General features: G+C 46.5%; 1 protein-coding gene across 1 annotated transcript in view; it reads right to left on the bottom strand.

Moving 5' to 3' along the window:
• The window catches only part of LOC135372411 (uncharacterized), a 121,769-nt gene extending 110,940 nt beyond the window's left edge, over positions 1-10,829 (bottom strand). Inside the window, exons 1-2 of the mRNA XM_064606026.1 lie at positions 10,731-10,829; positions 3,544-3,747 (exon numbers count right to left, since the gene is read on the bottom strand). Of these exons, the coding sequence (XP_064462096.1) occupies positions 3,544-3,747; positions 10,731-10,773 (247 nt within the window). The 5' untranslated portion in view covers positions 10,774-10,829. The remainder of the gene's footprint in view (positions 1-3,543; positions 3,748-10,730) is intronic.
• Positions 10,830-13,915: the final 3,086 nt, after the last annotated feature.

The raw sequence follows: 13,915 nt of genomic DNA, 5'->3' as shown, positions 1-13,915 counted from the left end.
ATGTTATTATTCCAGAGAGAGAGGAGATAATGCTGGCCAGGATTCACGAACAATAAAATTCGCCAGCCGTCTAATCAGAAAACATTCCCCCCAATAAGTTGGGAACACTGGCCACGGGTCACATACAGACACAACCTACGTCCGGCGTAGATAAATCCTGGTTCACAGTTCTTGCCTCGGCTATCCCCAAGCGCGATCAGCGCACTCTTTTCCGCGGCAGACGTAGAGCCGTCGGCTGTCCGCCAATCAGAGACGGCGGATTTTAAAATATTTATTTCGAAGATTTATTTCGTTTTTTTGGAGTTTATTTCGATAGCGTGGATTTTCTCCTGATTTATTTTGAAGGGTTTATTTTGAAGGGTTGATCTGTAAGAGATTTATTTTTGAACGTTTTACTTTTACACGATCTATTTCGACGTCATCCTGCCATGCCGATATTCCAACATACATGCGTACATGCATACACTTAGCCCAGGGAAGGGGTAATGAGTTCCCATGATCACTGCGTTTATAATGGGTGCTGTCTAGAGTGACACCCTTGCCTACTTCCGCTTACGAACCTGCATGGAACCCGTGCACATTACCATCACCGCTGGTCAAACATGTGTGAGTCTCTGTTATGTGGTGAAACGTAAGAGGGGTTATAACCACCAGGTGCATAGATTGGCAGGAAGGCTCACTTTGGATCCCTGTAACGTCGAAGCTACGCAAGTAATGCAGCATGTTTTTTGTTTGTTTGTTTTTGCATATTCTGCAGTCGCAAGCGCTTATTAAGTCACGAGAAAAACATAAAGACGATAAATGATGTGGCTTTTTAGAAATTAGCTCGAATGTATGACGTACTTTCCAATCTGTTCCATTTTTGCGCGGTCGCATTGTCTGACGGGCTGGATCCACAAATGTCAAAGTCATATTACCGAAAAGCACATTTCACAGCGCTCAAGCTGATATACTGGTCGTCAAACACTTTTTAGTAGACGCTACGCAGAAGGGCCCTGAGTTCACTCGTAGTGCCTTCCACAGAGAATCGACATTGCGCTTGATTGTGTACCTGACACTCTGAAACGTACCGATTCTGTAAAACGTATCATCACTTATTTTTATGTAACTGTGTTCCTCTGACATGAGCACAGGTCCTCTTGACAGCAGAAAGACACACACACACACACAAGAACAGCTTGAGTAGTCGCATGGCATCAAGGGGTCCCGCGGTGGAAGCTTGTTTATGATCCCGTAAAAGGATATGCAGGTGGAAGGTGGATGGTTGCCGTGTTGGGCGACTTTCAAACTCGTTGAGGGACCAACTACGGGCTCGCGGTTCCTTCACTTTCACATCGGGCGACTATTTCTTCACGCCGAACCCAAGAGCACGTTATCCTCTCTGGCGTTACATCATGAGTCATTCCAGTTCTTCCTCTAAACTGGATCCGTATCTACAAACCATCACGCGAAATTTAAGATTATCCCGGTAGTTTCTTTGCAGCTCAACGATTGCTGTTGCTTTATTTCTCGTTGCATCAGCTGGCAGACCGCATTATTTTACAGCGTAATTGACATCATTGGTAGACAAGAGCGATATATACGCAGTTTCGTTGGTGGGCGCTGTTTGTTTTGAATGCAGAATTCACTTTAGTGGAAATACTGTTGAATTATCGCAAGCGTGAGCTCAGGATGGGGCTGTGATCAGCGTTCCCTGCTCGCGGTTCACGCGGCATTGGTGAGGGCGACTGTGCTTTACAGCCTTCCTATTCTGCACAGGATATCAAGAACTTCATTAAATACACTTCGGTCCCTGTTTGCTCGAAGCCTTCGTCGATGCCTCGGAGTTCCAAGAATCGCTGAAACACGGCAAGTACTGGCTGAAGCTGGTGAGCTCCCGATTGAAGTTCTCCGTGAACGGGCAACGGCTCTGCACTACCTCCGTTTGGATACTCACATTCCCCGCCACCCGCGACTCAGGAAAATTCTATACCGCCCTGAAAGCGACTTCTATCGAGTAGAGCAGAGGACACGCCAGACTCTCACTGGCTTCATAACTAAGGACACTATACCGCCGGAAGCCCCCTGGTCTCTACCGGTACCGCCCACTTTTGTACGCCTCCCAAACCTTCTGGAAAGAAGAGGCCCATCCGCACCCCTAGTCACAGACGTGCTAATGGCTTACCACACTATCTACGCCGCAGGCCACAGGCTAGTTCTCCAGTGGGTTCCAGCCCATTGTGGTGTCGTGGGGAACGAGCAGGCCGACAGCGCCGCAGAAGCAGCACTCTCGTATCGGAAACGGACCCGTATTGTTCGGCTGAGAGGAGACCGCTGTTCAAATCTCCGACGCCTCGTGACACCCCTGGCTTCCCGCCAATGGACAACCGACATTCTTCCCCCCTCTATGTTGAGCAGAGTTGACCCAACGCTCGCTTTCCGCATGCCACGAAACACCTCTCGTCAAGATGCTGCATTAATCCACCGAATGCGCCTCGATGTGGCCTTTACAGCTCAGTGGTGTTACCGCTTGAGACAAGCTGACTCTCCCACCTGCTGCCACTGTGGTGCTCTTGAGGATCTGTAGCATATTCTTCTTCATTGCCCTCACTACCAACCTTCCCGAACCACACTCTCCCTCTCGCCCTCTCTCCCTATCGAAATTGCTTGGTCCCTGGCCCAATCCAGCCCAGCAACGCTCTGCGCTCAAAGCTCTTCTGACATTTCTGGACACCATCGGACTTCGATCGTTATTGTGAAGGGGCTAGTTATTTTATTCCCCCCATTCCAACCAGCAATGGGGTAGAGTATCGCCTGTGACGATGAAACTCCCCACTCTCCAAGGTCAAAAATAAAGTTGTTGTTGTTGTTCGCAAGCGTGACACGATTGTACACGACTACCTACTTGTACACTGTTACACGAGGCGGAACGGCTTCCGGAAGCAGTGCTGCATAGGATACCGGGTACACAGCTATCACTGTTAGAAGAAAAGGCATAGAAGAGGTATAACGAAGGTATAAATACCTCATCACCAACGTCTTTATTTGCTGATCAGGAACGTCTATACCCCGTTTAATCCATGTGGAAGGTATAAATCGTCGACGCCATACCTTCCACGGCAGCTGAGGCTATAATAAGGTACTTCTCTCTTACGTTTATACCTTCGCCGTATTGTATACCTTTAGCTGGGAACCTGTGGTACCATATTAATTTGTGGCGGAGACAGTATCATCTAAGTTAAACAGTAATTTAACTAAGAAACACATTCAGTAATACAGTTGCATCTTGATTAGGGAGTGATTTATCCCAGCCTGCTACTTGTTCCGGACATAACCAAACCTACGCCTCTTCACTGATAGAGTTGCCCCCCTGGGCGAAAAAAAATTGCAGCCACACGACCGATCCTCTCAAGCGGCATGCCCCGCACTGGAGGCATTACATCTCGTACCACCATCACAACAAACAACTGAGTTGTCATCCTTCTAGGTCGGCACATTCTGGCATTTTCCTGGTTCCCTCAGCTTGACGTTAGATAAGATATCGTGCATTATTCTTTTACTCACCACATATGTCAGGATCTTCATCTTCGCGGTTCATGCAGTCATCCTCACCATCACAAAACGAGAGACTGTCGATAGCTTGCATCTCATAAACGTCTCCATCCCTATAGCGACGACATGTGATGTCTCCTTCTTCAAAGGGTAGCTCGATTCGATTGTGCTCGTGGTACTCCCCAAAAAATAACCCTAGTGCTTGAACCACATACGCTGAAATAGGGAAAAGGAATTGCAATCTAAACAGTGCATTTTAATTCCAGTCAGGGTTATACGTAATTTGTGACTGGCGGTAGTCATTAAAGCAGTATCTATATTGTTATTAATAGGTGAGCCGACCACAATAAGCTTTCCTCAAGCTACGAATAGTTTCACCTTCTGATTGAAAGTTCCACACAGTCCTGCAATGAGTGCACTTACTGCAAAAATGAAAAATGGATCGGTACTCTTCGTTGTATCATCATTCAAATACTCTGCTTTAAACAAAACGCAATAGGATGGAAAAGCTGTTAGAGTGTCAGCATGGAAAAAAAATCGATTAATGGGTCGATCACAAAAGGCACAGTACCCGTGTTCTGCTAAACGGATACAAACGTTGTTGGTTCATCTGCACCTGCGCCTTTATTGTTGTTGTTGTTGTTGTCGTCATCTGCACTACTGTGAAAACGTTACCTCTGAGATGCGTTTCGCTCCAGAATATAAGCAGCCAATGTGCACTGTATGATTAAAAGTTGTTCAGGAGAGCCCACTAGGCGGTCAAACTATCAATAGTCTGAATTACGGTAGGAATAATGTGTTTCTGACAGTATTTCTTTCTGACTCGCACTATTTTCTGACTCATACTATTCTGCTCTTCAGATATTCAGTTTTCTAACACGGAATTTCTCGTCAAGGCTCCCTGCGAGCTATATAGCTCAGCTGGACTAAACGTCTTAAAGATATAACGACTAATATGCCGTTACAGACTGGAGCACGCATTGTATATAGGAGGCCTCCATGTTCACGCCGTAAAATTTGCATGTCATGAAAATGCCACGGCTAACGAACAAATTTTCAACTTAAACTACTCAAAATGTTTCGCACGTATACGTCAGGCGATATACAGGGTGTTTCACGAAAATCCCCCGGTTGAATAATTCGTGAACAGGTAGCGCCATCGAAGAAATTTCATTTTTGTAAAGATCCTTGGGACATCGGCCATGAACTGAGTAGTGAGCGGCTCATTTGCATACGCTCACTAATTAAATAAACATGCTAACTTTGAGCTTTTACTTCGCACGCTTTTGGAACCTCTGTTTTACGCATCGGGACCTTCAGCGAAAAGTATTCCAAGAAAAAAAAAAACGCATCGACACTTAGTGAGTTTTCCGAGTAATTAATTGGTTTCGTTTTACGTACGTCTTGCGCGGAGCACCAATGCACCAATGTCGATGCCACGGTGCACCGATACCACGGTGCACCAATGCGCTCTTTGGATCAGCCATGCGGCTGTCAATTTCGTGTTCATCCGCCTGTTTCACGCACGGGGGCGGTGAAAGATTAGAAACAGCCGCAAGAGACGCTTTGGTATTCGTTCTCAAAGGGACTGGTAAACAGCGCTGGCGGTTCTCTCGTTCCGTAGGTGAGATAGCGTGCTCTTATCATGGATGATGACGAATGCGCCGCGTGCTTTGTGCTAGTGGGGTATACTCTTAAATATTAGCTACACCATATAGCACGCTCTTAGCCAACCATCATCCCGAATGATAACGTTCTCTACCTTGATTTGAGGAAAATGGGAGGCGTACGGTTTTTTTTTGTATCAATTATGCCGAAAATAGGGGTCCCTAATAAGGTCCCGCCTCCCGTTTTCAACAAATCCCGCTAACGTTGTCATTCGGGATTATGGTTGGCTAGGAGCGTGCTATGTGGTGTAGCTATTTTTTAAGAGTGAACCCCACTAGTTCACAGCGCTCGTGGCGCATTCGTCATCATCCATGATAAGAGCACGCTATCTCACCTACGGAACGACTGAACTGGCAGCGCTGTTTACCAGTGGCTTTGAGAAGGGATGTCAAAGCAACAACAACAACATATATAGTCTGATGATGAAGTGGGGAGGTTTTCCACTCTAGGAGCATCTATCAAAGCATCTCTTGCGGCTGTTCCTAATCTTCCGTCGCCCCCTTGCGTGAACAAGGCGGATGAACAGAAATTGATAGCCGGATAGCTGATCCAAAGATCGCATTGGTGCACTGCTCCGCGCAAGAAATACGTAAACGAAACCGATTAATTACTTGGAAAAATTACTTGGAAGTGTCGATGCGGGTTTTTTCTTGGAATATTTTACGCTGAAGGTCCCGATGCGTAAAACAGAGATTCCTTAAAGGGACGGTCTCGTACCCCCTGCCCCTTTAATAAAATGTACCATTCGATTGCCCTTTGTTGAAAATTGAATACTGCTAATTTACTCGACAAAACACGCCACATTTATTAAATAACCGAATTAAGTTGATAAAGATTGCAGAGCATGCCGCGATCTGTGTTGGCAACGATAAGAGCGGCCACGTCGCCCTGCGTGGAACTCCGTGATAGGATACAGAAATCGTCTGCTTTTGCGCGCGCTAGTGGATCGGCATGAGCAGACGACTTTCAGAAGTTTCTGGGCACCGCGGCAACTCTTGTACATTTTCTTTGAGTTCTCAGGTAATAAACGCACATTCTAAGAAGTGGTAAGCATGGTGCTTTAGAACAACTATGTTAACCCTCAGAGACAAGAGAAAAGTCGCAGGACAACCACACCCACAATCACAAATCTGAAGTCGCTGGCCATCGGCGCGCGCGGTCGAATTACAGCTCCGACCAAAAATATATTACGCGCGCTTCCATTACACTCCCCGTTGTACACTGATCATGCTTCGAAATGAACTGTCGCTGACGACGTACATGGAGAAGGAGTGCGTGTTTATTTAAAAACCGCATTAAATACTCGCGGAAAGAAAACACGTGACCTAGCTTCCACGTATCTCATTATGCGCCACATTATCGGAGACCCCACAGTCAATGCTCGGACTACATTCTCCGCTCGCGGAGGTCTTTGCCTCAGTGTCCCCATTTCGAGAGCAAAGGGGATGACTCAACCCAAGGTGCGTCTGCAAGTTACAATTACCATGACAACGACGACTTACCCGCAGGCCGACGTCATACGTGACGTATGCATGAGAGAAGCGCGGCTTTCGTCGTCTGCTATTACGGCACGTTTCGACAAATTCCTCGAAAGCAACTTGGTTATTCCGAATGAAACTTTGACGGGTGTATGCGTACAGTACTCGTGAAGATAGTTTTGGCTCAGTTTCGGAATCGCCCCGGCTGTACGAGACCGTCCCTTTAAGCGTGCGAAGTAAGAGTTAAAAGTTAAGATGTTTATCTAAATAGTGAGCGTATGCAAATGAGCCGCTGACTACTCTGTTCATGGTCGATGTCCCAAGGATCTTTACAGAAACGAAATTTCTTCGATAGCGCCACCTGCTCACGAACTATTCAGCCGGGGGATTTTCGTGAAACACCCTGTATAACTGGTTAATATAACCGTGTTTAACAAGCGTTCAGGCGCTCTATCATCATATCCTTTTCTTCATTCTTCCGTGTGTTGCTTTCTACAACAACTCCACTCGCATACTATACATGCCGTGCCTTGCCGCCGTATTCTGGCTCCGCCCTCGGGGATCCCTAGAGCCTAATACACTTCTTACCACCCTCTCTATCATTCTCAATGCCGGCTCCATCCTGTGCAACTCCCACACTCAAATGTGCGCTAAAGGTTGCTGCGGCTGAAGGTTCCTGGGGGGCGCCCCAGCATGCTTCAGCAACTCTTGAGTGGACCGCGCCAAATAAATTAATATGGCGCAAATAATTTAAATATGGTGCAACACCATGGCAATTAATAGTCTTGGTGAGGTGGTCCATGTCAATCCGCACTCTACCTTTACGCGGGTGCCCTCCTTTTTGAAGCCTTCATTATCTTCTGGGTAGTTCCATTTTCAATCGAGAAAGGTCCGCCGCCGACATTTTGTGATTTCAGTGAAAAAAAAAAAAAAAAAGTATGTTGGAAAAGACTTCAAGTGAAGACGAAAGCAGGTTCCCGGAGCTTCCTACGATCAACCAGTCGACAGATGGAGAGGGGGTTAGGTGGAGCCGTCTTCGCGACGTGATTTTTTTCTCGCGACTTTGCAGCCTTATTGATACCGTTCCATTCACGTCACAGCCCTCACAGCTAGCACATATAAAGTCTGGGCACTCTACTATACCTGTACGGAGTGAAAATGGTGTCACTTTAAAGAGACGGCGAAGACAAAATGCCAAAGTCAGTAGATATGACAACAATTGTACATTTTTTAGCTCTCATAGCTCCTCGACGGCTGGTCAGATATCCGCAAATGAAGCATGCTTTTAATTTGCAATCTTTCCTCTATCGTTGAATATATAGAAAATCATTCTAACCCGTTTCGTTGCCGAAAGAGATGTAAGTACAATAAGGTGAGAGCAGAAAATTGCCGATGTTTGGTATGGCATACCCAGGCCGCTGCAATACTTATTCCACTAATTTTGCGGTTCCTGAAAGGCCAACGTATCCCGTAAATCCAGCTGCAAAAATATGTTGCACTATTTTAGTAGGGTGAACGCAGCGATTTTTTTTTCCGTGCAAATGTCTCGCCGCGGCCTTGCACTTCGACTCCACTTTCGAGTGGCACGCCGTCGCGCGTTTCAAATTGCACTTGCCTTCGGTCTTCCTGATGTTGCACTGATTCCCGCCGCTGGCACTTATTTGTGGATATGTCCACGTCGGCATTCTTATTTGTGTACAACCTTTCATATGCCGTTGTAAGACGAACAGATAACGTCTGTCTATTATGCCACAGCGACTGAGAGTGGAGTACTGGCTGACAATATGTAGCTGAGTATAGCAACAACTTTTGGAACAGTTTTGTCGACACGGCACAGAGTGTGCGCTAAAAAAATGGTACTGGGAAGTGATAAGGCCAAGTGGCTTATTGCTGGAGGTGCCGTCTTTATTACAGCCACAAGAAGAAGTAACAAAAAACTGTCAGTACCTTAACTTACATTACATTAACTTACGTTTTAACTTACATTACATAGGTAGCATATGCATCCCCTGAGCCCCGACATTATTTGGTCAATTAGGTAAGGGTTAGGGTAAGGCTACACAGGATTTGATCAATACGAGGAAGGTTGCACCACGCCAGACCAGGCGAACCCCTGCCGGTAGAATGCACACCTTATTATTTTTTATTAATATATGTCGCAAATAGATGTCACGATAATTTCCATCGCAGAAAGGCGTGGTACCTATGCAATGTAGGCAGGCAGTTTCTGTTGCTTCTTTGTGCGGCTGTAATAAAGACGGCACCCCCAGCAATCAGCCACTGGTAGCGCTTCCCAGTACTGAATTTAATTTAAAAAATTAACACCCTGTGCGGTATTGACAAAAGTTGCTGCTATACTCAGCTATTCCAATCAGTACTCCACTCTCAGTCGCTGCGGCATAATAGACAGACGCCATTGGTGTTGGTCTCGCAACGGCATATAAAAGGTTTGATCGTAATTAAGAATGCCGACGTGGTCGTGTCCACAAACAAATGCCAGCAGCGTGAATCAATGCAACATCAGGAAGACCGAAGGATAGTGAAATTTGAAACGCGCGACGGCGTGCCACTCGAAAGTGGAGTCGGAGTGCAAGGCCGCAACGGCGAAACCTGGGCACAGAGAAAAGCTCGCTGCGTTCATCCTACTAAAATTGTGCAACATATTTTTGCAGCTGGATTTAGGGTATACGTTGGCCTTTCAGTAACCGCAAAATTATTGGAAGAAGTATTGCAGTGGCTAAGGTACGCCATACCAAACATCGGCAATTTTCTGCTCTCACCTAACTTTACTGACATTTCTTTCGGCAACGACACAGGTTGTGCGAGCCATGAGGGCTGTGATGCGAATGAAATGGAATCAGTAAGGCTGCAAAGTCGCGAGAAAAAATCACGTCGCGAAGACGCCGCCTCCTTGCCCCCTCCCCATCTGTGGACTGGTTGATCGTAGGAAGCTCCGGGAACCTGCTTACGTCTTCACTGAAGGTCGCTTCCGACATATATATTTTTCACTGAAATCGAAAAATGTCATCGGCGGACCTTAGTCGATTTAAAGTAGAATTACCCTCCTATATTTGTTCTCACTGATGCATCCTCCCGTTTGCGCAAGTGCTGATGCTGGGGTATCCTGGGGAAGCTAGCCCACTCGTGGCACAGCTCACTGAGAGGGTGTTCCCATAACTGGACTCACCAGTCCCCCAAGTGACACACTTAAGGGACCCCTGGCCGTGGGGCACGTGGCGTATTGAAGGGAATACGGCGGTTAGTGATTACAGGTACCATAAAGCAGTGGAGGTGCAATCTCACAAAAATTTATTTAAACTCTTAAATTAAAAATTTATTTAAACTCTTACGTTACAGCTTACGAATCAATTGCACTTTTTTTAGAAAATTTTAATTCAAAATTACGGGACACTGTGCCAAAGAGGTCACCAATTGCGCGTTGCTGGCCAAATAGGGCGTTAGAACTTCACTGTATCCAGACAACACTGGTTCCAAAACAGATAAGTTCGCTACGTGTCGGCTACCGCCGTCAACAAAAACTGCTAGCCTACTACTTTACGTTGCGGAAAATAAGAGGTGTCCCTGGTTCTAATGCAAGCTCTGCTGCCGGGATGCTTTCGCTGGGTTTCCTCAGGCTCACTGAGACTAATGTCCGTATCTTACCAAAAAGTCGGCCAGGGCGCACAATTCCTTCGATGAACAACATGACGCCATACTGAGAGGGAGATCGCTCTGCAAAAGAACTCGAGTACCGACCAATCGTACAATTGCGTTGAAACAATGGCCAGAAACCGTGCCATGCAATGGGAGTCATAATGTATGCATGGAAGAGACTAGTTTTTAAGACTGATGCCAAAATGACAGTGGTGCATGAGGTGGCTCAACGTATCGCAGCGCCTTACGAGTTCTTTTCGTACCGTCTATTTGACTATAGTCCACTCTCTTCTCTGCATAACAAGTTCACTCCGCTGCGCTATACGTCCGTGTGTCATAATGTAGAAAAAAAACAAAAAACAAATACATATCTATAATAGGAGACGCTGCATCACTTACATTCCAAGATGACGATTATTACCAGGAAATTCAAATGCCTCATGTTGCGAGCTTCTGCAAAATCCTTCTGTCTCTGCGCCTGTGAGCAAACAGTGAACGAAAACGTTCCTATCTGGCTATTCCGAAACTATGGAATCCAACACCAAGGACTTCGCGTGTCTGGTTCTAAGGCGATATGTTTGTGACAGTGATAAGTACAGCTTCGGAACACAGCGCGCTAAGTGTACCTTACAGAAACGGGATATTGACAGGGTGCGTGGTGCATAGGAGTTGAAGTAGCAAGTGCCCGCTATGTTTTAAGTAAATTTCTGAATACGTGCACTTTATTTGAAGTACAATTTAAAATGTGTACTCTATACGGTACTTGAAGTGCATTTTCTTGGTTTACCAAAATTTGACTTTTTTCACCTATTTGGGGGGATATGTTTATTAAGAAAAAAAGAAAAGAAAACCTACTCACCTACTTGACTTTAATGACCAGCAATGGGGTAGAGTATCGCCCCACGCGATGAATCCCCACATTCATCATCTCGTAATGAAGTTGTTGTTGACTTTGTGTATCAAAATGTTACCTTGGATTCGAACAGGACAGATATAGAAGTATTATTATGGGAAATTACACGTTTTTATACGCATATCTGTCCTTCCCGGGCGCCGCTTCACTTACCAAAACTTCACCGGAAGTGGGCGCCGCGACGATTTCGGCTAATTTGCAACCCCATTAACTCCAATTAACTTTACACCTCGACACGTTCTCTGAGAGTTCAAAACCAAACATGTCAAATAATTATTATGGGAAGTTCAACGCTTTAATACCTATATCTGTAGGTTCCTTGCGCGGGTTCGGATGCCAAAATTTTGCTTCGTGCGTTTGGCGCGGCCTATTTCGCCTACTATGAAGCCCTATAACTCGCAGCTGGCTTCATGTATGAAAGCGTTCTGATGGATTTCAGTAGCACACGTATCGAACTAAGAGGAATTTCCAGGAACCGGCACGCTGCATACGGTCGATCAGTCAAACGCTTCGTGGTAGAGGGGCAAGGGACAGGCGAGAAAGCGCTTTCGGGAATCGGATAAAGAAACTCGTGCGATATATGGACCGGTCGTTGTAAGGCTTTTTGATGTATTTCTCAGTATCCTGTTAACTGCTTCATCCACTACAGGACGTTAGTATAGACCGGCGCCAGCTGAGCGCTTTATGCGTTAGGCATTTACGTTACATTGCAGTATTATTAGTTAGTTGTGGTAGTTCAGCGCACTACGCGAAGATCTTTTGTGTGTGTGTGTGTGTGTGTTTTGCGCGTGCGAAGAACCACCACTGCTATCCCTCACGTACACGGAAAGGCGACAACTTACGGTGCACTAAAATTCACTAGTAACGGGTTTTAGTACATTAGAAGATGTTGACGATAACGATTCCAAAATCACGATGAGCTAGACGCCTTGTTTCTTTGCAGCGTATGACATCACATTGCTAAGCTTTGATCTGATGACTTCCTTTACCTTTATAGTTCTTCGTTAGCTCCTGGACGCACAGACCGCAGTGGAGTACTGTGCTCGCCTAACTGCAACTCCTAATCACGTACTGGCAGCTGCAAAAGATATTCCCATACAACTGGAGTCATCGGATGAACCATCTGTAGACGTTCTCTTCTCGTTCAAAGAGCTGGACTCTGCAGTACAACCCTCCGAAATGCACACCCTCCCGGGGCAGTTGCTTCGCGGCGCTAACACGGAAAAAACACCTCCCCGGGGGCTGATCAGGTCACATACAAAGCCATTCAAAACCTCCATATGAGTGGACGACAAACACTCCTCAATCTAATCAACCAATCTTGGTGCACGGAAACTGTTCCGAGTCCATGGAAAACTGCCATGGTGATTTCCATCTTAAAACCAGGAAAGTCTCCGCACAACACCGATTCATTTCGCCCAATAGCCCTTACCAGCTGCATAGGCGAAATCATGGAGCACATGATCGACATTTTTCTATGCCGCAGTTGGTCCCGAGTAAAGGCCGCAACGAGCTCCCGCGCGACGTGCATGAGAGCAATGCCGCACGTGACTTGCGCATGCCTGTTTTCGCGATAGTTGATTGTTGCGTGCTAGCATTTGTGCATTATGATGTTTTTGAGTAGCAATCACGCGTTAAGGGCAACCTCCATGGAGCGAATTTATGCAACGAAATTCGCGCGGCAAACTGCCACGCGCGTTCCGCCGCCAGTTGTTCGCCGGTACCAGCTCCAAGGAGCGAAAAACCAGCGGACGGCGTCGGGAAGTCATGCTGTGATGTCACTGTTGCCAGGGTATAAGGTGAAAGCTTAGTGAAATCAATTGCTCGAAAAAGTGCACTTAATGTCACAAATTTTGCAACGAAACCCAACAACTGTCTGAAAAGCTGCGCCCGGCAACGTACCGAATGGCATATTCACTACTGCGAAAGGAAAACATGTTTCTTGGCAGTGAATTCCTCACGTTCTAACGATGCAGTTGGCGAACAAGCGAGCAGACGACAGCATCCAGTTGCAAGAAGAGGACGATGACGATGATTCACGAGAACAGACGACCACGTGCAGGCGATCTGGCGTAGATTCGTAGCGGAAGAGTACTTTGATTGGTTCATCTGCAGTTGACGCTTCCGGAATCGCGGACGCTGGGCGAAAATATCTGGCATGGGCAGATCGGCGGCGGACGCTCACATTTTTGACGCCTCGCGCAGGGCGTCCGACGCTGAGCGAAGTCCGCAGCTTTTTCGCTGTACATTCGCTCCATGGAGGTTGCCCTTTATGTAGACTAAAATGCAGAGTAGCGTCAATGTAAACACAGGTATCACGACGTAGCCTTCTGTACAGTACACTCATAGACAAAAACACCTCTCGGAGTCCCAGCAACGGCGTAGTCCTCCGCTCCACTTTGTCCATTGGGGACGTCATGCTCACGTGACGGCTGACGTACATAGAGGATCCTAGGGACAAGGAGTATGCGAGGGAGAAAAACGAAACCGGATGTCTTCAGAGGAGTATTTTTTATTCGATATCTCGAAAACCACGCCGTTTTGTGAGCTGAAACTTTCCACCCAGCATGTAAGCTTCCGTGACAGTTGAAAAAAAATCAACTTCCGGTTTTCCCGGACTGTCCCTTTAAGCTTCCTCATGAAACATCCTCCATAGAGGCAGAGCTCTATG

Source organism: Ornithodoros turicata, unplaced genomic scaffold (assembly GCF_037126465.1).
Source record: "Ornithodoros turicata isolate Travis unplaced genomic scaffold, ASM3712646v1 Chromosome147, whole genome shotgun sequence".
Lineage (NCBI taxonomy): Eukaryota > Metazoa > Arthropoda > Arachnida > Ixodida > Argasidae > Ornithodoros > Ornithodoros turicata.
The sequence above is the reverse complement of the archived record's forward strand: the minus strand, read 5'-3'. Positions and strand labels throughout refer to the sequence as shown.